We start from the raw sequence: 22,390 nt of genomic DNA on the forward strand, positions 1-22,390 counted from the left end.
ACTGGATGCGAAAGGTGCGACACATCGCAACAAAAGCACATAGAACCCATTATAATCAGTGATTCTGATTAGCGATTTTATGGGGATGTTCAGCTGCTTGCGAACTTTAATGCAATACATGACTTACTACACGATTGTAAGTTACTGAAAAATCATCAGTATCTGTTGCTGGTTGTAGCCTGTAGCCTATGATGTAGTAGCCTGACATCTTCATACTCAGATTCTTGTCAGAATATAAGTCTGATACTGCTCCATTGGGCTGTGATTAAGGGGTGTGTTTCAACCGAACCAGGAAAGAAAATGCCTCTGCACTCAATTGGATAGACCTACAACCAATCAGAGCAACGGAGTAAGTGACGTATGTTCTTCATTCATCTTTCCGATCGACAAATGCCTTGATCACGGTTCTCTGTTCCTCTTTTAAAATTAATGCGCTGTCGATTTCTTCTATAACAGACGCAATGGTGGAATCTACAATCTCAATTCTCCAGCGGCAGTCATCTTTGTTGTAAATGAATGCAACCCAAGTGCTCTTTGGTGATGTGGATGATTATGTTACTGTTGATCATCTGTCCATCATTGTATAAAGCCCGCCCTGCCAATTTGATTGGTCCGAACAGCTCTGGTTTGAGCATAGTTGCTCCACAACGGATCAAGTCCAGACCGAACTTCCTGTCCTCAAATGTTGTGGGTGGGGCTAAGTTCGGCTGCCATCCAGGCTAATGATGTAGTGTATGAGAGACTGATTTAGCTTTGTGTTAGTTAAGAACAGAACCATGGTCAAAGTACTCTGAATGGGTATGTGTATTACATTTTACACAATTAATTTCATTTGCATAAATTAAATTGAAAATAGCCTAGTTGTCATAAGTCATCTGTGTATAATCTGCTTTTATTTGCTTATTTAAAACATGGGAACATTAATAAAATGAAACCGATGACACATTGTTTGCATCATTGTCCTAAAAGATGTCGACAACATTTGCAATTCTCATATTCTTTAACCTCACGTTAAACGACTGAATTTTAACCTCATTTAGGCATATCTGCAGTAGACGAATCTGGCAGTAGACGAATGTCCCCAGCCATGGCCTTGCAGTTGCTAATTATGTTAATAATATGGCAAATGCTAGTGGGCAACTGCAAGTTCCTTAGATGGGAGCAGGAAGGATTGGTCAGAGCTGGCAATTTTAAGTGGCAACACCAAGGGCGCCAAAGTCCCTTTAAGGCAAGAGAGTTCACTCGGCGGCCATAATTGTAACATCCCCAGACAGCTATTTCCAGCATGCAATTACCGTTCCTATTTATCTTCTTGAGAAAGACAAAATCAACTGTTTCTCAACATTGTATCTCAATAACATATTTTAAATCAGGAATACGATCTTACAACAATGGTATTATAAACTGACTTCTTTAGCTCAAATCGGGCAAAAACTAAAAAAACAACAACAAAAAAACATCAAAACTGTATTTCTGGCTGATCAAGCTAATTAAAAAAAGCTAATTGTTGTAGACGAAAGGCCCTATTTACACTTCATACATTTTCTCTGATCTGTTAGCCATCCATCACCAGAACTGTACAAATGCATACAAAAAGAACTTGCTGTTGATCAGCACTTCTTGCTGACTGGGGTGTTCACACCACATCTTTATTACGGAATAAAAAAAAAAAACTCCCATCATGGCGAGCTCACGTTTTTCAGGTGCAGCCAGGCAGAGTGTCTCACTTTTGTCTGCCGTCTCCTTTGACAAGATTTTGTTTCACAGTGAAATCTGCATACTGCGTTGTCGTCTTTTTTCCATTAAGTGACGGGTGGTGAAATACCACCACCTACTATGTTGCAGTGTCAACCAGATTACTATTACTGCTGATATAAATTTTTTTTATGTTTTGCATTTCTTTCTGTTGTCGCATCCACTATACTGCGGAGATGACGAGTCAGCATTGTCAACTTTCTCTTTGCTGCTGACACTGATTCAGGAAACACTAGTTCATTAATAAATTATGAAAATGTTTAGACAGTCTCCTTTCTGTTTTTTTTTCCTGACACACTCATAAGCATTACTTTTGTGGCAAGATGTGTGCGCTTAAGCCCTTAATTTACTATATTTTAAAGGTTCATTATTATGGTTTAGTATTTCTCTGTAATGTACAACAGATTAGCAATGTTATATATAATATTCTTTCTTCTTTGCTGCTTAAATGAACAACTACTAGTTGATAGAGCTGCATAATTCAGGATAAATTGAGAATCACAATTTTTTTTGTTTAAAATAAAGATCACAATACTCCAACAATTCTGAATAGACAATTGAACAAAATAACATAAATTTCTAGAGGTTCTGACAAAATGTTATTTGCTGCAGTCTATTTAAAAAATATATTGAGTTAATTTGAACTTTTTTTATGTTATTTGTTTAAATTAATGATTCATTGACTCACTCATAAAGACTTCACTTTTTTGAAGGAATCTCTTGAATTAATGATTCAGTGACAAATAGATTATATTAACAGTCATTTGTCACCAACTACGGGTGTAACAATGTAAACGATACAGTCTTTATTTGAATCATCAAGTTACTTTCAAAAGGTGATTTATCACTACTGTAGACATCATTGTTTATATCTGAACTATAAACTTTTATTCTAGTACTTTTGTGATAATTTGAACTATTTGTAACAGAGAAATAATTATACTGTGTGGTTGAAAAAGACTGTTTCTGAAGCTGTTTCATACCTGTACATGACAACTGCTCTCTCTGAGTCAGCGGCATCGGCAACGCTGTGTTTCACTGTGATCGTACTTGTCAAACGTTTAATAGACAGCAATAAAATTGTCACTTTGTCATTTAGGAATAAAATTGTGTGGGTGTTTGAATCGTGCAGCTCTACTAGTCGACTTGAAAATATTCAGGCGGAGGCATCCTAAAACTTACTCAAGATCTGAAACAGGCAAAAAAAAAAACAAGACCAACCTCATTCCTAAACCTCTATACTTTCTCTGTTTATTAAATCGCCACTTTCTCTCTTTTTACAGCTCTCTATGTCCGTTCAATCCATCTATCCCTTTCCCATTGAAAAGGTCATGAAAGCTCCCTCTTCCTGGTCCCACTGACCCCTCACAACCCTCTGACCTTCGACGTGTGTTCCTGTCATCTTCAACCCACTCCTGCTATGCAGCCATGAGCTCTACGCTATGGAGCCAGGAGAAGCCTGCTGGCAGTTTCCGGGACGACTGGCGGTTCTACATTGTGGTGAAGGAGTGCACCGTGGAAAAGCCGGGTCAAAAGACTCAGCGCATCCCACGCGGCAGCCTTGGTCAGGCCTGCCAGGAACGTAACAGCCTTGGTCGCACAATCCCTCCCAGCAAGGGTAAGCGCAGCCTACGCATCCTGGACCAGACCAATGTGGTGGTGAGCGTGGATGAACGGGATGTGATGGAGCTGGAGGAGAAGCTGGCGGAGCTGCTGTTCCCCATCACCAACTGCGAAGAGCGTTACAGTCTGCTGTGCAACAGAGCGCGCCTGGACAGGGCCCATGACATCAACTGTGGATCAAAAGTCCGAGTGCAGCTGAGGTCCGGGGACGAGCCCCTTCCAGGCGTGGTCCGCTTTAAAGGAGCTCTGCTGCCTGACCGGGCGCTGAGCGGGATCTGGTTTGGTGTTGAATTACTGGTGAGCAATGCTGTTTGTCTTGTTTGCGTTGTTTGTCTGGTTTTGGGTTCACCCAGCCCTTGAGCGTGTGATCATTACAGGACAAAGCTGCATTTGTCTCGCGGGCTCAGCTGGATGATTTGAACGAGCATAACTATAGCATGTAGGCTGTTGTGTGGGTGAAGGCCAGACTCAAACATCACACATCAACAGTAACCTTTGTTCAAATGGCAAATTTGTGACGTTATTTATGTGAGTTCTTATGACTGGATTGGTGTATGCAATGCAGTCTTTTTATCCTCTGAAAACCTTTCTGTCTTTCAGGAGGAGGGCCGGGGTCAAGGTTTCACAGAGGGCTCTTATCAGGGTCAGCAGCTGTTTCGTTGTGAAGATGAATGCGGTGTCTTCGTTGCACTGGATAAACTTGAGCTCTGGGAAGATGAGGAGCTGGAGGTGGATCGTGTGACGCTAGAGGATAATGACCCGGAAGTGGAAGGCGAAGTACCACCTCTGGAAATCAACTCTCGAGTGTTGGTGCAGACACGGGACGGCCCGGAACGGGGCACTGTTATCTTCTGTGACTTACTGCCTGGCAACGAGAGTCTTGGATACTACGTTGGTGTTGATATGGTAAATTAATGAGACTGTTCAGATGGTGAATAACTGTTCTTAGCTGCAAAGTTACAATTTAATATTAGCATTTGCATTAAGATATGTATTTTTTCAGGTAGGTCAGATATTTTAGAAGGTGCTTTTTACATGAAGTTTATTATTATTATTAAAATAGAATACAAGGAATACAAATTCTGGCTTATGCAGTGCATTTTGTCTGATAACCGATAAATTATATTTTATTTTGTCTAAATAAATAAATAACTAATTCCCTGAAAGCTAAACTCAGTAATTTTAAATGTCACATGCTATAGGCATCACATTATAATGTATAGAAAAGGGATATTCATTCTGAGATTTGATAAAGATTACATTTAACAATTTAATTAATGTATTAGTGTGTTTAAAGATTAACTTTAAGTGAGTGTTGATGGCAAAGGTAACCTAAAAAATAGGAGAAATGAGCATGAACAAACAAATATCCACTATCGACTGATGCAGACCCCCCCCAAAACAAACAAACAAACAAACAAACAAACAAACAAACAAACAAACAAAACAATAACAAACAAACTGTAGTGTCAGCCTATAAAAATATTAAATACATGATAAAATACGCCACCACTGTATGCCATACTGTACTGTACGCACAAGTTTAGTGTTGGTAATAAAAAAAAATCTGGAAGAAATAATACTTTTATTCAGCAAGGACACATTCAATTGATGAAAAGTGACTGTAAACACATTTTTAATGTTACAAAAGATTTCTATTTCAAATTAATGCTGTTTTTTTTGCTGCAGTCAGAGTGGAGGGATGGATTGAAGGAGAAATGTAGAGACAGCTCAGTTTGCTCTGTGTGACCACCATAATGGCGTACTGCCAAATGCTCACACAAGACACAACCAACACACGCCATTCCACTGTTCTCCTCTTTTCACCCTTTGTTTCTCTCTCTTCTGTTAAAATCTTACTGCTCTTTCAGTAGAGCTCAGCTGGACTTGCTATCACTGAGATCTAAATGATGTGAATAGCATTTAGGTTTTGAGGAGTTGTATTACTTTTAGTTTGCTATTGGTCTTTAATAATAGATTGAATAGATTAGATTTGATATGTTTGGCTTTATTTGGTCGAGTAGATACATAAAATAGTATCAAGGAAAGGGCTATACATTAGAAATATATATAAAAAAAAAAACAGTGGAGATCTGGCATGTGAAGGGTGTGGGTTTAGAGTCCAGATACATCAGTCATTCTGATGATAGTGTAGGTTGTGTAGTGTAGCCATTAGAGAATTACAGCTCTCAGTTAGTGAAATGGGTCCTGTCTGGGTCAGAACAGGAACGCAGTTGAAGATAGAGACAGGCCAACTTTTGTTTGGAAAGGGTTTATTTTGAGGTGGAAATTACAGTGTTGTAGATGTGAATGCTTATGAGATGATCTAGGTCAGGTGCAGTAATAGGGTGCTGTACCTCTCGCCCTCAGGACAATCCCATTGGAGACTGGGATGGGATCATCGACGGTAAACAGCTGTGTAATTTTGCTAGTCTTGAACACACCCGTCTCGTCCCGATCTGTGATGTGATGCCAGGTAAGTGTTCTCACTTCATAGTTATACTTCTGTATTGGATTTTATTCTGTTTTTTAGTGTGGTTACTTACTGCTAGAAACCTGGTTTTAGTTGTACTATTTTTTCTAGATTGAGTTTGAGCACCTCAGATGCAAAGTCTTACAACAAGTACTTGGATGTTACAAAAGAATATAAAAATCATAGGACAAGAAAGTTTTTATAAAATAGCAAATTCATTTTAAAGAAAAAAACAGTCATTACATTTATTTAAAAATATAGTTTATTACATTGCTTTTCTATTGAGTTATTGTTTATAGATTTCATTGTGTGTTTTAGACTTCAAGTCAGGGTGTAGGCTAAATATTTGTTGTCAGAAAGCGTGTGTGTGTGTGTGTGTGTGTGTGTGTGTCATGTTAACTCGCAGGAAACAGAAGCTCTTTTGTCTAAAGGTCTTGTTTTTGTGAGTGGAGTGTGTGGAGCTCTCTTTGTTCTCTCTATTTAATGATTTGTTTGTTTGTGTGCATGTTCATGTGTGTGGGCAAGATGTCTTGGTTGTTAATGTCTTAAAGCTACCACTCTTCCTTATTCAATCTGTGAAACTAAAGGGATATTTAACACAGTTACCCAGGGTATAGCCTGCTGCTCTATGTGTGATACTGTATGCGATTTATATAATTATTATGATCATATTTTTTTCAAGCACATTTTACCAATTCAAAACTACATTCATCTTAATAACTACTATACATTTTTGTCTTATATTCAGGTGTGCATAATTATTAAGCAGGTTTCCTTTTTAGTAAAAACGGGCCAAAAAAGAGATTTAACTCACAATAAAAAGTAAAAAATTATTAAATGTTCATGAGAAGAATACAAAACCAATGCAATAGTAGAAATTGCAAAATTAAGGCGTAACCAATGGACAGCAAAAAGCTCATTGGTTTAGCAGGGTCATACAGACCAAACACAGACCAAAAAGAAAATACATGTTAACTGCAGAAAAAATAAAAAAATAAAAAACAAGATGAATAATTAGATGTGAAACCATCAGGAACCCTTTAGTCTCCAGTTGCCAACGGCAACCTACCTGGAGCCTCCAGAAGTACAATTTGTCAGGATCTCAGAGACTTTGCTGTGGTAAAGAATCCTGAAATATGTCCCCACTTAATAAGAATCACAAGCTGAAGTGATGTGAAATATCTTTTTCAATTATATATCACTTATAAATGATTAAATACAAAATGAATTGTAGTTATTAAGATTGATGTGGTTTGGAATTGGTAAAATGTGCTTGGGTAAAAAAATGTGATCAGAATATCAACTTTGCAATATCAACAATATCAACTCGCGCTGTATGTGGACATTTTTGGAATCAAACCAAAAGTTCAGATTATTACATTAGTAATGTTATTGGATAAATCCAATTACTTAAAAAAATATATATTTAAGTGAGAAAAATATCTCCTTTGTCCCATGTAAAGAAGAGAATCTTATGGATTTTGAATGGCATGATTAAATGTTGATAGAATATGTGAGCAGTTTGTGTGTCTTTATTTGCTTACAGAATACTCCATGCAGGATCAGAGGCTGACCAAAGTCTTTGCCTGCAGGGGCGGCAGCGACAAACCTGGCAGCCAGAGCAAACCAAAGAGCAAAGGTAATTATCCTGTTATATCTGTATGTAGTCTGTATGGTTTTACAACATAACATTTTTAGATGCTAATGAATTTTTTCAATTGGAGACCACATCAAAGACTAATACTAGCACAGCCAAAGTAAATAAAAAGATCTGAAGTAATTATTGAATATATAAGTTATCCAGTCAAGAGCTGTGAGTGATTTTCTCTTTTTCTTTTGTTGTTTGGTTAAAATAAAGGCATAGACAGCACCAAGCTAATATCACTTTAAGATCTAATGCACGGATCATATATATTATTGATATTCAATTCAACAGTTTTTTATGTGAATGCTCTTCAAGATGGAGATTTTGACATATTTTTGTGAATACTTGACCACTTGAGCCCAAATGACTAGCAAGTATTGACTAGGCAGGATTTCACCAAGCAAGATTTCACTGGTTGCGTGCAATCAGAAAAACTGCCTACATTTTGCCCTTTACACAGGTCTCCATTGAAAAATAAACCAGACACTCTCCACTGCCGTGTCCCATGTGAAATGGCCTTTAAGCCCAATGAATACTTTACCTGTCCTCATCCCGCTCTGTCTCAGAGCATGCACACAGGAAGGCGCCTGTCAGACACTATACTGTATATTGTGATGCTATAGTATGCATTTATTATGCCTAATCCACTTTGGTGAAATTTGACAATTTTTTATATACTGTTTTTAGAATTGTGTAGTGCAATTTCTGTTGGATTCTTCTTCATAGGTATCACTAGTATTGACAGTGCTATTATATTAGGGATACCTGACATAAATATCATACACCTGTTGTTAAAATTGTTGGATTTTATTTACTTGATATGATGAAAGTCTGTGGTTTGGAAAACTACTTGTTTGAAGGAAATGTTAACAAAAAAGAAAGTCATTCTTTGGTACTGATGGACATCCTTTAAAGTGGTCATGACATGAGAAATCAAATTTGCCTTGATCTCTTGACATTATAACAGGTGTTATGCCATTAAAACATCCTGCAGGTTTCAGAGCTTAAAACATCCTCCTCATTATAAACAAAGCATTTATTTTATCAAGCTCCAAAAACGACTCTGTTTGATATTGCGGGATTTGTGACATCACAAAAATACATTTGCATATGACTACCTCCAGAGCAAGACAATGATGAATAGTTATACTTCATTGCACCATAGGCCCCACCCGCTTTCATTCATTGCATTTGCCGACACTAGGTGCGATCACGTCACATCAAAAGCAAATAGAACCCATTATAATCACTGACGCTGTCTACACTGGATACAGTATACAGATGCGCATTCAGTTTCTGACAAACTCCACGCTCTTGAGTCTGTCGCCAACAGGACAAATGTAAGAATTAAATCATTTTCACTTTGGTCGTGTCCAGTCTAAACAGCACGTTTACATTTCTGTACAGACTTCAGAAGGATCCCTGAATCGGAAACAAGTGGATGGTTTATTTTAATTGCGTACTGGATCGCATTAGAGGATTATATGTTTGTTCGGAGCATTTTGATTTGTAAACGAGGCACACTGTAATGGAGAGTTTTTAAATAAACTTTTGTTGAGAGATGCTTGCAATAATGAGAGGGCATTCATACTGTTTCCTATGCAGTGACGTTAGACTATCATAACAAATGGGTGTTTACTGACAAGCCTTAAAGGAGCCACCTCTAAAAAACAGGATAATTTCAGACAGCGGGTCAGAATGAAAGTTGAAAATAATGATTTCTCTGCATATATATTTGTTTGTTTTTTTGTGCAAAAAACTTTGTAAACATTATAAGTAAACCTAAAGAAACATTCAAATAATTAAAAAAAATCCATGTCATGACCTCTTTAAGGTAATGGTGTATTTGAGTTTTTTTTTTTTTTTTTTATCCCTCTCTAGAACCATTCTCTATTATCTTAACATGAACTGGATGTGACATAATAAGCTTTCCTTAACACTGCATGACTCGCTTTGGTGTAATTAATTGCACTAATTTCTGCAAGAACACGCACAAATGTCCCAGAGTTGTTATGGTGACATGACATCCATGTACAAATCTTAGATTTTGTTTAATCCCACATGTAGAAACACATATTCCCCCTTTTTCTTGCATTCTCTCTCTCTCTCTCTCTCTCTCTCTCTCTCTCTCTCTCTCTCTCTCTCTCTCTCTCTCTCTCTCTCTCTCTCTCTCTCTCTCTCTCTCTCTCTCTCTCTCTCTCTCTCTCTCTCTCTCTCTCTCACACACACACACACACACACACACACACACACACACACACACACACACACACACACACACACACACACACTATTTACTGTCTATCTTCCTATCGTGACTCTTATTCAGGGTTAGGCCTGCAGCCTGGCAGCAGGAGCAAGTCTGAGTTTTATTATACACTAAATGGCAGCTCGGTCGATCACCCTGCCCAGTCCAAAGCCAAAAGCACATGGTACATAGATGAAGGTAATCAATAATCAATACAAATGGAAGACTGCGGAACTCTAATGATAAACATCTTAACAGCAAGGTGCCGTCCTTCAGATATCTAGCCTAAAATTAGAGCTTACTTCACTTTAAGTTCCTTTAATAATCTTGTCATGAATAAGTCCATGTGATGACAATCTAAGATTAATCTATGCCTTTGAATACATCAGCTGTGATGTTAAAAGCAACTTGCTGCTGAGATCTTTTATTGGGAGTCTGGTTCACTGTGACGTGAGTGGCATGCAACCTCATAGCATGACATCATTGATCAGAAAATGAACATCTCAGGTGTTTTTCTGAATGTTCTGTACTACAGACATTTGTGCTTGCATTTCATATTCAGTTTTCAACTAAATTTAGCTATAAGGCAATACAAAATGAATGAATTAAAAAAAGTTAAATATAAATTATTTATTTTAATTTCTATTTTTTATTTTTATTGTAAACTGCATTCATTTGTTAGTTGCAGCATATATGGAATATTTAGTATTTGTGACTAGTTTTATTTTTTGTATGATTTGTGAAAGCCTTTTATATTTGGCATTGCTGGTACAATCAAGCCATATCTCCACTCCACTGTGATTGTATGTGTGTGTATATGTATTTGGTGTTGAACATATTGGGACACTGTATTCCTTATAACATTGCTTTCATCTGTGTAACTATTTCATATTTCATGTCACACTATACTAACATGCACTATTGAAGGACGTTGCAGGGGCGGCTTGTTATTGGTTATGGGTCTTATGTTGTGTTTGTGGCCTGTGCTGCTTTTGTTCTCCTTCACCAGGCTGTCTGTTCACCACAATTCTTATGCTTGATTCCTATGGTGACTATTCCTGCAACGCATAACAATGTTTACCAATATCTTCATATTTTATGTGTTAGTATGTGCTTCAGTGAGGAGAAAATAACCAGCACTGATCAGCTCTGAGAGGACATCATATTTTGTCTAAGCTGTGGTTTAGTATACACTACATTACTGTTCAAAAGTTTGGGTCAGTAAGATTTTTTTAAAAATGAAATTCATCCTTTTATTCTTCATCCTTTTATTCATAATTTTAAAGTATGCATTGACTGATCAAAAGACAGTAATGGCATTTATATTGTGACAAAAGTTTTCTATTTAAAAGAAACATTTCTTATTATAAATGTTGAAAACCGTTGAAAACATGATACTTTTTTGTGTGTTTGATGAATTGAAAGTAAAAAAGAACAGCTTCTTTTTACGTTCTATTTATCAAAGAATACTGATTTTTTTTATCATGTTTTCTACATTAATAATAATAAGAAATGTTTATTGAGCACCAAATCATCATATTAGAATAATTTCTGGAGAATCATGTAACTGAAGACTGGAGTAATGATGCTGAAAGTTCAGCTTTGCCATCACAGATTTTTAAAAAATATATTAAAATAGAAAACAATTGAATTATATTATTAATATTTCTCAGTATTACTAGTTACTATTACTGTTAATATTTACTGTATTTTTTCAAATAAATGCATTTTAGTGAGCATAACAAACAAAAATATTACCAACCTTATTTATTAATCTTTCCAACCTTAAAGGGGTCCTATTATGCTTTTTCACTTCATTTTTTCCCTACTTTAGTTAGTGTGTAATGTTGCTGTTTGAGCATAAAAAAGATCTGCAAGTTTACTAAGCTCAAAGTCCACCCCAAAGGGAGATATTTTATTTTACAGAGTCCCCTTTTCAAGAACTACAACGAATGACTCGTTTGCAATCGGACAAACTTCCACGCTAAACACAGAGACTGGAGCTTTCAATGTTGCTGCTAGCTTCGGATAAAAAAAAAAAAAAAAAGATTTGTGTGCAAATGATTTGTTGAAAAGCAGAGAACAGCAGCCATTCCTTTCAACAGAAACAACTAGAGAGAGAGAAAGAGAGAGAGAGAGAGTGTGTATGTGTGTATGCACACGCTGTATGGTTGCAGCCACTGAGCTATAGCCTAATAAAATGAATCAATTTAGCCTATATGACGTGGTTATGTATGATTTGGCAAAAGGGGACAGCCTGTAGAGAGCCCGAGTGAAAAAAAATCGCCTGTGAGGTCGCACGACAGCAAAAATCGCACCGGCTTAAGGCTGACGAACTTAGAGTGCTTAGTTTATTTTAAACACTGTTCCTGAAAATTATAACCCCAGCGTTTATCTGTGCGCTGCACATTTTATGGAGAACAGCTTGTTTTCTGTTGCTTTTGTAAGATGGTTCACCGCTCCTTAGGAAAATGAACCATGGTTTTGTGATCGATTACTGTTGGTATTACCTTAGTTTTCCGACAAATATCACAATTAAATGGTGGATAATGTCGTATCTATAATGTATAATAAAAAAAAAAAAAAAACATACCACTCTGAAATGACCTGGTAAATCCGTGCTTGCAGACTGTGTATGAAATCCGTTCTGCACGATCCTCTTGTTCGTTAACATTGTCAGGATCTGAATCGGGCTTGAATTGGTATGAAATATGAAATAACCTTAATATTTACACTAGAGAAGAACTTGCTGTTATGGAGAGACGGGACATTTCCAGAACACACACTAAACACTGCCAATCACAATACACTGGGCCAGCTAACCAATCACAGCACATTTCATATTTCAGAAGGAGGGGCTTTATCGAAATCGGCGTGTTCGAGCCAGACCAGGGAGAGAGGCTGCAATAATCTAAAATATGTGAAAAATAATGCATTTTTTGAAAAATCAAGCTTGAAAACATATTCCAAATCAACTAAATCAAGACTTCGTAAAAGGGCATAATATGACCCCTTTAAACTTTTGAACGGCAGTGTATTAATGTAAATCTCCTTAATGACAGATAACTGTTTCATTTAAGCCATTTGAACCATTTATTATAATCTCATAGCATTAGCTGTGAATGTCATCTGATGGTTTAAATTGATTGATCAGTTCCTGGTCCTTCACACTGATGCATTTTCTGGTTATTATGACCTCTTGGTACAGGCTCTCATTTCTTTGGCTTTGTTTCTTGATAGTCGGTGAGGACCCGGCCAAATCCCTGACGGACATGCCCCCAGACTTCAACCCAAGCTCGTCCCCCTCTCGAGCTCCACTCACAAACCCTTCGCTGCCCATTGATAACAAGTTCCACTCCCTGCCCTTCAGCTTGAGCCGCAAAGTTGGCCCCAATGGGAGCATGAGCCACGGCCCCCTCTCCCTGTCTGCTGGCTCAGTGATGGGAGAGCAGCAGGAGGTCCTGCCACCTGCTACCACGCCTGTCCAGAGGCCTCCATCACCACCACAAGGCCAGCCAGGGTTAGAGGTCGGGTCAATGGTGGAGGTCAAAGAGAACCCACCGCTGTGTGGGGTCATCCGTTGGGTTGGTCTACCTCCAGGACTACAAGAGCCACTAGCTGGTCTAGAGCTGGTCAGTAGATTCATGCGTGTTTGCTGTACTGTAACATTAGTATGAAGTGAACATAAAAACACTAGCATTCAAACGTTTTGGGTCAGTATGATTTTTTTTCTGAAGAGATTCATATTTTGCAAGGATGCATTCAATTTGAAATCAAACTCTGTTTTCAACATTGATGATAAAAAGAAATGTTTCTTCAGTAGCAAATCAGCATATTAGAATGGTTTCTGAGGGATCATGTGACACTGAAAACTGATATGGCTGCTGAAAATTCAGCCATCACAGGAATAAATAACAATAAATTGTAATTTTTAAATATATTAAAATATAAAAGTTATTTTAAATTGTAATAATGTTTCACAATATTATCGTTTTCATTGTATTTTTGATCAAATTAATGCAGTCTTGGTGAGCTTAAGAGACTTATTTCCAAAAGATAAAAAATTCTTACCAATCCCAAATTGTTGAAAGGTAGTGTATATTAGTGTATATACATTTGCTATATTATAAACGGTTTGTTTCTTATGTGTGTGTTTAGGAGGAGGAGTGTGTGGGCTGCACTGATGGCACATTTAAAGGGATTCGTTATTTCACGTGTCCACCAAAGAAAGCTCTGTTCGTCAAACTGAAGTGTTGCAGGCCAGACTCACGATTCCCTTCCTTACATCATTCACCCAACCCCATAGAACGATGCAACTCCATAGGTAATAAACACACTTCAAGTTTCAGAGATGTGTCAGTGCATACGGTTATTATAAGCCTACAGTATTGTTTACTTTTACATTTAATCACTTTGCAGACGCTTTTATCCAAAGCAATATCCAACAATAGGGCAACAATATGTAAGTGCTGTGACTAATCCTAGTTAGTCTATCACAGTACATTTTTTTAACAAATAAAAAATAAATAGATGTACAGAATAGTATAGTAAGTGTTAATAGTTATTGGTGAAGTATTGACGAACTAGATGATGGTCTTCTTTGATGATGGACACATCTTTAGCCGTTTTTTTAAAGTGTTTTTTTTTAAAGTGGCTAAAGACTCAGCAGCTCAGGTTGAGTTAGGCAGGTCATTCCACCAGCAGGGAACACTTCAGGTAAAGGTCAGTGAAAGTGATTTTGTGCCTCTTTGGGATGGCACCACAACGCAAGCTTCTGGAGGGCATATAAGTTTGAAGTGGTGAGATTAGGTATGGGGTGCAGAGCCAGTGGTCGTTCTATAGGCAAATGACAGTGCCTTGAATTTGATGTTAGCAACTATAGGCAACTCGTACAAATTGATGAGGAGAGGCGTGACGTACAGTACACTCTCTTCAGCTTGTTAAAGATCACTCTTGCTGCAGCATTCTGGATCAGTTGCAGAGGTTTGACAGTGCATGCTGGAAGGCCTGCTAAGAGAGCATTACATTAGTCCCGTCTGGATCGAACAAGAGCTTGGACAAGGAGTTGTGTCGCATGCTCCTATAGGAAGGGCCTGATCTAGAGCAGATATTGCAGTTACATTAACATATTAAAGGCCCAGGTATTCTTCTTTTTCCACATTCCGCTCTGTCTAGTACATTATTGAGAGCGCAAGCCCTTAAAAGTATACTCTATATTGACCCTGAACATGGTTAGACGTATTTGGTGCGTGCACACTACCTTGTGAACCTTTGTGTTTGAGCGCTAAAATTATTTGCTGATGATGAAAATTACATTACGAAGACTTTGCGGGCTGGAGCCGAATACAGTCAAGGGAAATATACTTTTGGCTTAACAGTGAATGAACCAGCATTCCAGAGGGTTTAAAAGCAGGAATGTTTATTTTTTATCTGTACAGTTCTTTTGTGCAAATATTTTTCAAAGTGGATGAACTTACCGGTTATGTGTTACAGACGTGTGGGTGAAGTTTGCATTGAAGTTTACAGTGGTTTACTGATAGGTGTATATCACATCCTTTTCTAGTATCTTTTTGTGAATCATGCATAAGCTTATTTCTCCATGACAAAACAGTTTGAACAGTCACACTTTTTTTGTGACTAGACTCTGAAAATTGCATGTTTTTATATTGTATATTTTGTTAACTGAAAGCTGAAGTTGACTTTTTGTGGTATATGTAGTAATTAACTTTATGCCACAAATGCTGTCAGTAGAGCTTAACATGTTTTGATGTTCAGAACCCATTTTTTTTATCTCAGAGCATTGAAGCTCATATTGTACTTGATTGATGTGACTCACAAGTATGTTTTGCTGCAGCTTTTGGGGGTTATCTGAGTGAAGTGGTTAATGAGAACACTCCTCCTCGGACGGAGAATGACGGTTTGGAGGTGATGGTGGGGAAGAAGAAAGGAATTCAAGGACATTATAACTCCTGCTATCTGGACTCTACGCTGTTCTGGTGAACACACACACACGCACGCACACAGACAGACAGACAGACAGACATGTTGGTAGTCCAATGAGGATATTCATAACATTTATGGTGTAATGGTTTTTATACTGAGCTAATGACATTTCCTAGCCCCTAACCCTAAACCTACCCTAAAAAACTTTATGGATTTTTACATTTTTAATAAATAATTATTTAGTTTGTTAAATAATTTTTAATAAATAATTAATTATTTGTGTGTGTGTAGTGTATTAATTATACACTACACACAAACACACACATACTGACTTAGACACAAGTGTTTAATATCTCTGTATCTCCATGATATCTACTCAGAGACTTGAAAGTATATTACTTTACGCATTACATATTACATTTGTTTGACATGCAATGCATAGAAGATGCTTAACAGATTATAAACTAATATTTAATGTTCCATTTGTAAGTATTTCTCTGTCTCTCTCTGTATGTCAGTTTATTCTCTTTTAGTTCTGTGTTGGATACAGTACTCTTAAGGCCAAGATCCAAGACTGATGTAGAATATTACAAAGAGACTCAAGAGTTACTGCGCACAGAAATAGTCAACCCACTACGAATGTGAGTGAAACATAGTTTATAACCACACATTATTTGGCTGCTTCATCTCTATTAGCCAATATAATATTGTGCATCTAAATATTCATCCAAATTCTCTTTTACCTGTTTTCTGTGACATAATCTTTTATAAATCTGTTCATGTGTATTTTTTAGACATGGCTACGTGTGCGCCACTAAAATCATGAAACTTAGGAGGATATTGGAGAAAGTGGAGGCAGCGTCAGGATTCACTTCAGAAGAGAAGGGTGAGAAAAGTCTCATGTTTCATGTCACTGTAGAAGAAATGTATTGATACTGCCCTCTGTAGGTGCAAACAGAAAATGATTTCACTCTAAAAGTTAGTGTTTTATTCAGCAGATGCTTATTAAATATGCCCCTGTATCCGAGCTGCACCAATCACATCGGGTTATCTGATATAGGCGGGCCAGAGGCGAGCTAAACAGATGACGACAGCGCTGTGACGTCGAAGTCATTAGTAAACATTGCAAGATGGCTATGGATGAACACCAGTTGTTTAAAACGGCTTTGGCCGCTACAATGAACGAGTTAGACTTGGCTTTTTATCTAAAAGAGGAACAGAAGACGGCGCTCGAATCGTTCCTTTGTAAGAAGTGCGTTTTTGCTGTTTTGCCAACCGGATACGGCAAGAGTATAATCTACCATTTAGCTCCGCTGGTAGCTAAGCATATGGGGCTTGTTGTGATTGGTCGTAGTGTTATCCAATTGCGTGCAGTGAGATTTTCAAATGCATGCATGGTGCCGCCCCTCGAGCTGGCCGATTTTTATTAGTTGATGCCAGACCCTTAATCTTTCAGATTTAGGTCTGTATTTCCAGGCTAACTCTATACTACGAAATATGAAGAAATAATGTTTTCAATTACACAATACGATTGCAAAACTATATCAGAGATCTTGTTCTTAGTTGTTAAAACATAAAACATACAATAGTATCCCCTCAAAAACTGTTATTATTATACCAAGTGGTTTGGGAATGGATTTTTCCCATTTACTTTTATTTTGAGTACATCCTGCTGTTTTTGGGAACAGTGTGCTTCCATACTGAAGCACTTTGTGCTTTTATGAAGCTATCACACACAGCCCTGTTATGACACACAGAACATTACATTCTTTGCACAAGCAGAGTAAAAAAAAAAAAAAACGTTACAGATAAAGTCATTAATTTTAAGGATGCAAATTTGTTTTTTGTTTTCAAAACCTAGTTGTTCATCAAAACACACATGATCTATAGCACCAAAAATGTATTAAATGCTAAATATTTGTTTTACTGCATGTTTAAATTATGTGGGACCTCAATGGGATATACAGTATATTAAACACCTAAAAAAAACATTTATTTTATTAAGGTCTGCGTATTAACTACAAATAATTAATAGATTAATTGTTTTAAGTTATTTCACATTTTGATTTGTATGGTGTGAATTGAAATAAGTTATTCTCTCTGTTCAGATCCTGAGGAGTTCCTCAACATCCTGTTTCATCACATCCTGAGAGTCGACCCTCTGCTCAAACTTCGGTGCGCCTCTCACACACCCTTCAACTCCATGCTAGAATCAGCATATTTGGGAACTCAACAAAGCTAGTATTAAAAAGTGGTGTTTTTATCTTTTATCTTATCTTTTGCAGGTCTGCAGGGCAGAAGGTTCAGGACTGTTACTTCTATCAAATCTTTATGGACAAGAAAGATAAAGTTATGGTGCCAACCAGCCAGCAACTTCTGGAGTGGTCCTTCATCAACAGTGATCTCAAATTTGCAGAGGTATGTACACAAAGGCATACTCTGTATCATTGATAACCATATACAGTCAAATCAAAAATTATTCAGGCACCAGATATATTTTTTACTAGTGGGTACAGGATACTATAGTTCATTTATGTAAGTGAGGATAGCAAAATAAAGTAAACTGTGACATATTACACCCAAAAATTCTTCATACAGTGGACTACCAGTAAAACTTATACAAATTTGGGACCAAATATTATTCAGACACTTTGACGTGACCATGTTTTGCTTAAGTGTTTTTTCTTTAATTGCTAATGCGACCTTTTGACACCACAGACTGAACAAAATTAAGCATTGCTTTAGTAATTGTTTGACCTAAATTGGTATTATCTAATTGTGTACTCAAATTTAACAGATGGCAGTTGACAGCTATTCAACCTAAATTTTCAAAACTATAGCGAATAAAATGTGATTGAGAAATGTTGAAGGTGTCTGAATAAATTTTGGTTTGACTGTAGTCAAGAGGCCACTTTTACTTCCATATTTTATTGTTCTATATAATATCTTAATAAAAATTTATTAATTTTTTTAATATATAAACTCACTTAAAAGGTTTGAGGTCAGTCAAATTTGTAAAATGTTTTTGAAAGAACTTTCTTATGCTCACAAAGGATGCATTTATTGGATCAAAAATACAGTAAAAAGTTTTCTATGTGAGTATATTTTAAAGTGTATTTTTTTCCTGTGATGGTAAAGCGTTGTCTTCCAGTCTTCACTGTCACATGATTCTTTAGAAATCAATCTAATATGCTGATTTGATGCAAACTAATTCTTATTATTATCAGATTTGAACCATGATATATTTTAGGATTCTTTGATAAATAGAAAGTAAAAAAACAAACAGCATTTATTTAAAAAATGTAAATCTTTTGTTACATTATCTATGTCTTTATTGTTACTTTTAATCAATTTTGGACCTTGTTAAATAAAATGATCATTTAAAAAAAAAAATCTTACTGACCCCAAATTTTCGATTGGTAGAGTAATTGTTAAATCAATTTGAGGTACTATTTCTGAACTTTTACATTCATACTGCACGTTATATGACTACTACTACTACTATTATTATTTTATAAATTCAATGTTGAATTTCTCCAAATAAGCACATAGAACAATCACAAAATTAAAAGAGAAAGATGCATTCAGAGGAGAATTTACACATCCAAATATTGCTTAGGACAAATGAAGGGGGCTGTCATGTTCTTGTCTGTTTGTTTCTGTCCAGGCCCCTTCTTGCCTTATAATTCAGATGCCTCGCTTTGGGAAGGACTTTAAGATGTTTAATAAGATCTTCCCTTCTTTGGAGCTTGACATCACAGATCTATTAGATGACAGTGAGTCAGATCAATAACTGCAGTTATTTGAATAAAATTCCACATACCAAAGTAATGAATCTGTGTTTGAGATAAAGAACTCATTTTATAGTAATGTATCATTCTAGCTGTGCTCTGTGTTTTCAGCGTTTAAAGGAAAGCGATATAACAAATGTTTTTGTCAGCCCCTAGAGAATGTCGAATCTGTGGTTGTTTGGCTTTTTACGAGTGCAGAGAGTGCTACGAAGATTGTGACATCACACCAGGAAAGATAAAGCAGTTCTGTGAAAAGTGCAATACACAGGTAGGACACACACACTGACATATGCACATTGAAGCACAAAGGTGCTCTTCTAGCTCTCATCTTGTCTGCAATACCTTTGATATCCACTAGATGGAGGCTTTTCCAAATAAATCATTGTTCAAACGCATTTACCTAAGTTCAGACAACTATAACAGTTCCTTACAGTGGTTAAATATAGATTAATGTGCATATATGTGTGTACCTGTTTTTTTTTCGAATATTTGACACTGAATATGTGTTCACTTCCTGGACCTTTAGGTACATCTGCACCCACGGCGTAAGTCTCATCGGTATGTTAAGTTATCTGTCCCTAAAGAGCTGCAGGAGTCAGTGTGGAGGCAGGGATCTTACCCTCACCAGCAGATGGAGCTGTTTGCCGTGCTCTGCATTGAGACAAGCCACTATGTCGCCTTTGTCAAATACGGATCCGCAGACTCGGCCTGGCTGTTCTTCGATAGTATGGCTGACCGCGACGGTACAGAGGACTTATAAACCTTTTTTGTGTTATTGTTGTTGTCTTTTATTCGATTGAAATTTCACTCATTTTTGAGTCACAATAATAAATTGATGCACCATTCTTACTTTTTATTGAATTTACTGTCGCTTACTTTTTTTTTTTTTTTCTAACTCATTTTCTCTGTTTTTGGTGGCAGGTGGTCAGAACGGGTTTAACATCCCACAGGTGTCCCCGTGCCCAGAAGTAGGGGCCTACCTGAAGATGACCCCAGAGGAACTCCATGCGCTGGACCCCAAGAACATCCAGGGCTATGCACGCAGACTTCTCTGTGACGCCTATATGTGCATGTACCAGAGTCCTACCATGAGCCTCTATAAATAGAGAGGGAGAAATAAAGACGGACGGAAAGGTAGGAAAGAAAATGGCCGAGAAGGAAAGAGATTATGGAACGAGGGAACAAAGGGGCTGTGGTGAAGAGAGAATGAGGAAGAAAAAAAGAAGAAAAGTGCCCAGGAAGACGCACTCAAGATTGAATATCCCATGTCCAGTTGCCTCATCCTCTCTTCTGCATCTCTGTAAATACCGCAGGGTAAATACGGCCATATGAGCGAAGGCGAGATCAAGAGAATGAAGGAAAAAGCCTATTTGCACTGTGTGAGAGCGTATGTGTTTGTGTGTTTGTTGAAGTGTTGTTGTTTTCTCTGATTTGTGCCGTCTTTGACTGAGCTCAAGCTCTTGAGTGTTCGGAGTGGCGTTTTTGCTACATGGAGAGATCCCACGATCTTTCCAGCCCTTTCCAGCATATCGCAGACACTCACTCACCTGATGGCTTAACATTCTCCTCCTCCCGCCAGAACTGACCCCTCCAAGCGGCAACATACTCTACCCCTGTAAATAAAGCCTTGGATGAAGGACCAAAACGAGATGTCTCCCTTCCGTCTGAATGCTTCCACTCACCAACGACCCATTTTAATGCACTGCAGCATCCAGCATTAATCATAGTTCAGACGGACTGTGTGTGGTCCCTGTTTTTTGCCTTTATATTTTGCTGTGAAGTTTTTGTCAGGTGTGTTCACATACATAAAGCCCTCGACTGCCACGCACTGGTCCGACGAATGAGGCGATTAAGCACACAATTTTTTTTTTTGACATGAAGAATAATATAATTGAGCTTTTTCTTGTTGAATTAGGAGTTATTTCATTTTTATTATAATTATTTTTTTTATAAATATAGATATGTTTTTTTTTTAAATATCAAAAAATAATAGCAGCTCCCCATGCCATGCTCTCGAAGTGGTAAAAATATCAGTACGTTACTTGTACAGATACAAGTCAATTTTTGCAAGTATTATGATAACATTATGATATTCAAAAAGTTATAGTTTTGCAGTCAAGGACAAGAAGCTGATTCAAGTTCCTGTTTGTAAATGCCATGTTCTGGTTGAATGGGCAAGAGCTGTCTCATGCTATACTGCAGCACTGTTGGCAAATTTGCAGTAACACTGTTCATCGAAATACTGGTTTGATGTACCATGCACACTTTACCTATGGGTTACTGGATTGTTTACACAGCCTGGTTATAACTGAAGAGTTATGAAAAGAAACATGCACTGGGATTGTTTTTTAATCTCTGCTAATGTAACCGTACACTATGGGAGAGATTCTCTGTGAGCGGCTGTAATGGGAGAAAGGATGACGACTGGTGTACTTGTAAAATGAAGCCAGGTGGACTTTATTATCTCTGTGCTGTTCACCTAAATGTTAACTAAATTAAAACGCCATTTTGAAAACAGCTCTTTGTGGTAATGGCTGCACTGCTTTTGATTTGCTCATTTGGGATTATGTCTGGTAAAAAGTGTTTATTTTTTTTTAAATAGAAGTGAAGACAAGCAAGAAGAAGGAGTGCAGTTTGTGTGTGTATGTGAAGTGGATATTTACCTTGAAAAGTTGACAGATGTGCCACCAAGCTGTGAGAATCTCTGTCTTCGCATGTCACCGAGATGCGTGCAGCATTTGTGCTTTGATGCCAACAGTGTTTTCATCTGCCACGTGTGTGAAAGTGTGTTTGTAGACTGTCTTCTGCAGGCAGGCGGGAGAGGTGTGTTTGGATGTCCATTGCCTTCAGTGTTGTCATAAGTCTGCGAGTGTTTGTGTGGGGATTTGTCTACTGCCAGCGGTGCTGCTGCT

The 22,390-nt window shown here is 37.4% G+C and overlaps 1 protein-coding gene across 2 annotated transcripts in view; it reads left to right on the forward strand.

Moving 5' to 3' along the window:
• cyld (cylindromatosis (turban tumor syndrome)) overlaps positions 1 to 21,989 on the forward strand; it is a 36,311-nt gene extending 14,322 nt beyond the window's left edge. Inside the window, exons 2-17 of one of the 2 annotated variants that reach the window (XM_081351662.1) lie at positions 3,039 to 3,675; positions 3,979 to 4,284; positions 5,749 to 5,854; positions 7,398 to 7,490; positions 9,826 to 9,942; positions 12,985 to 13,376; positions 13,903 to 14,068; positions 15,599 to 15,740; positions 16,206 to 16,328; positions 16,482 to 16,573; positions 17,796 to 17,862; positions 17,973 to 18,105; positions 19,355 to 19,463; positions 19,628 to 19,746; positions 20,005 to 20,221; positions 20,400 to 21,119. In XM_081351662.1, the coding sequence (XP_081207788.1) occupies positions 3,184 to 3,675; positions 3,979 to 4,284; positions 5,749 to 5,854; positions 7,398 to 7,490; positions 9,826 to 9,942; positions 12,985 to 13,376; positions 13,903 to 14,068; positions 15,599 to 15,740; positions 16,206 to 16,328; positions 16,482 to 16,573; positions 17,796 to 17,862; positions 17,973 to 18,105; positions 19,355 to 19,463; positions 19,628 to 19,746; positions 20,005 to 20,221; positions 20,400 to 20,584 (2,859 nt within the window). In that variant the 5' untranslated portion in view covers positions 3,039 to 3,183 and the 3' untranslated portion in view covers positions 20,585 to 21,119. Of the gene's footprint in view, positions 1 to 3,038; positions 3,676 to 3,978; positions 4,285 to 5,748; positions 5,855 to 7,397; positions 7,491 to 9,825; positions 9,943 to 12,984; positions 13,377 to 13,902; positions 14,069 to 15,598; positions 15,741 to 16,205; positions 16,329 to 16,481; positions 16,574 to 17,795; positions 17,863 to 17,972; positions 18,106 to 19,354; positions 19,464 to 19,627; positions 19,747 to 20,004; positions 20,222 to 20,399 lie in introns of both variants that reach the window. The other variant, XM_081351663.1, reaches the window with a different exon arrangement.
• The last annotated feature ends 401 nt before the right edge of the window (positions 21,990 to 22,390 follow it).

This window comes from Scardinius erythrophthalmus (assembly GCF_964197995.2).
Source record: "Scardinius erythrophthalmus genome assembly, chromosome: 2".
NCBI classification, from domain to species: domain Eukaryota; kingdom Metazoa; phylum Chordata; class Actinopteri; order Cypriniformes; family Leuciscidae; genus Scardinius; species Scardinius erythrophthalmus.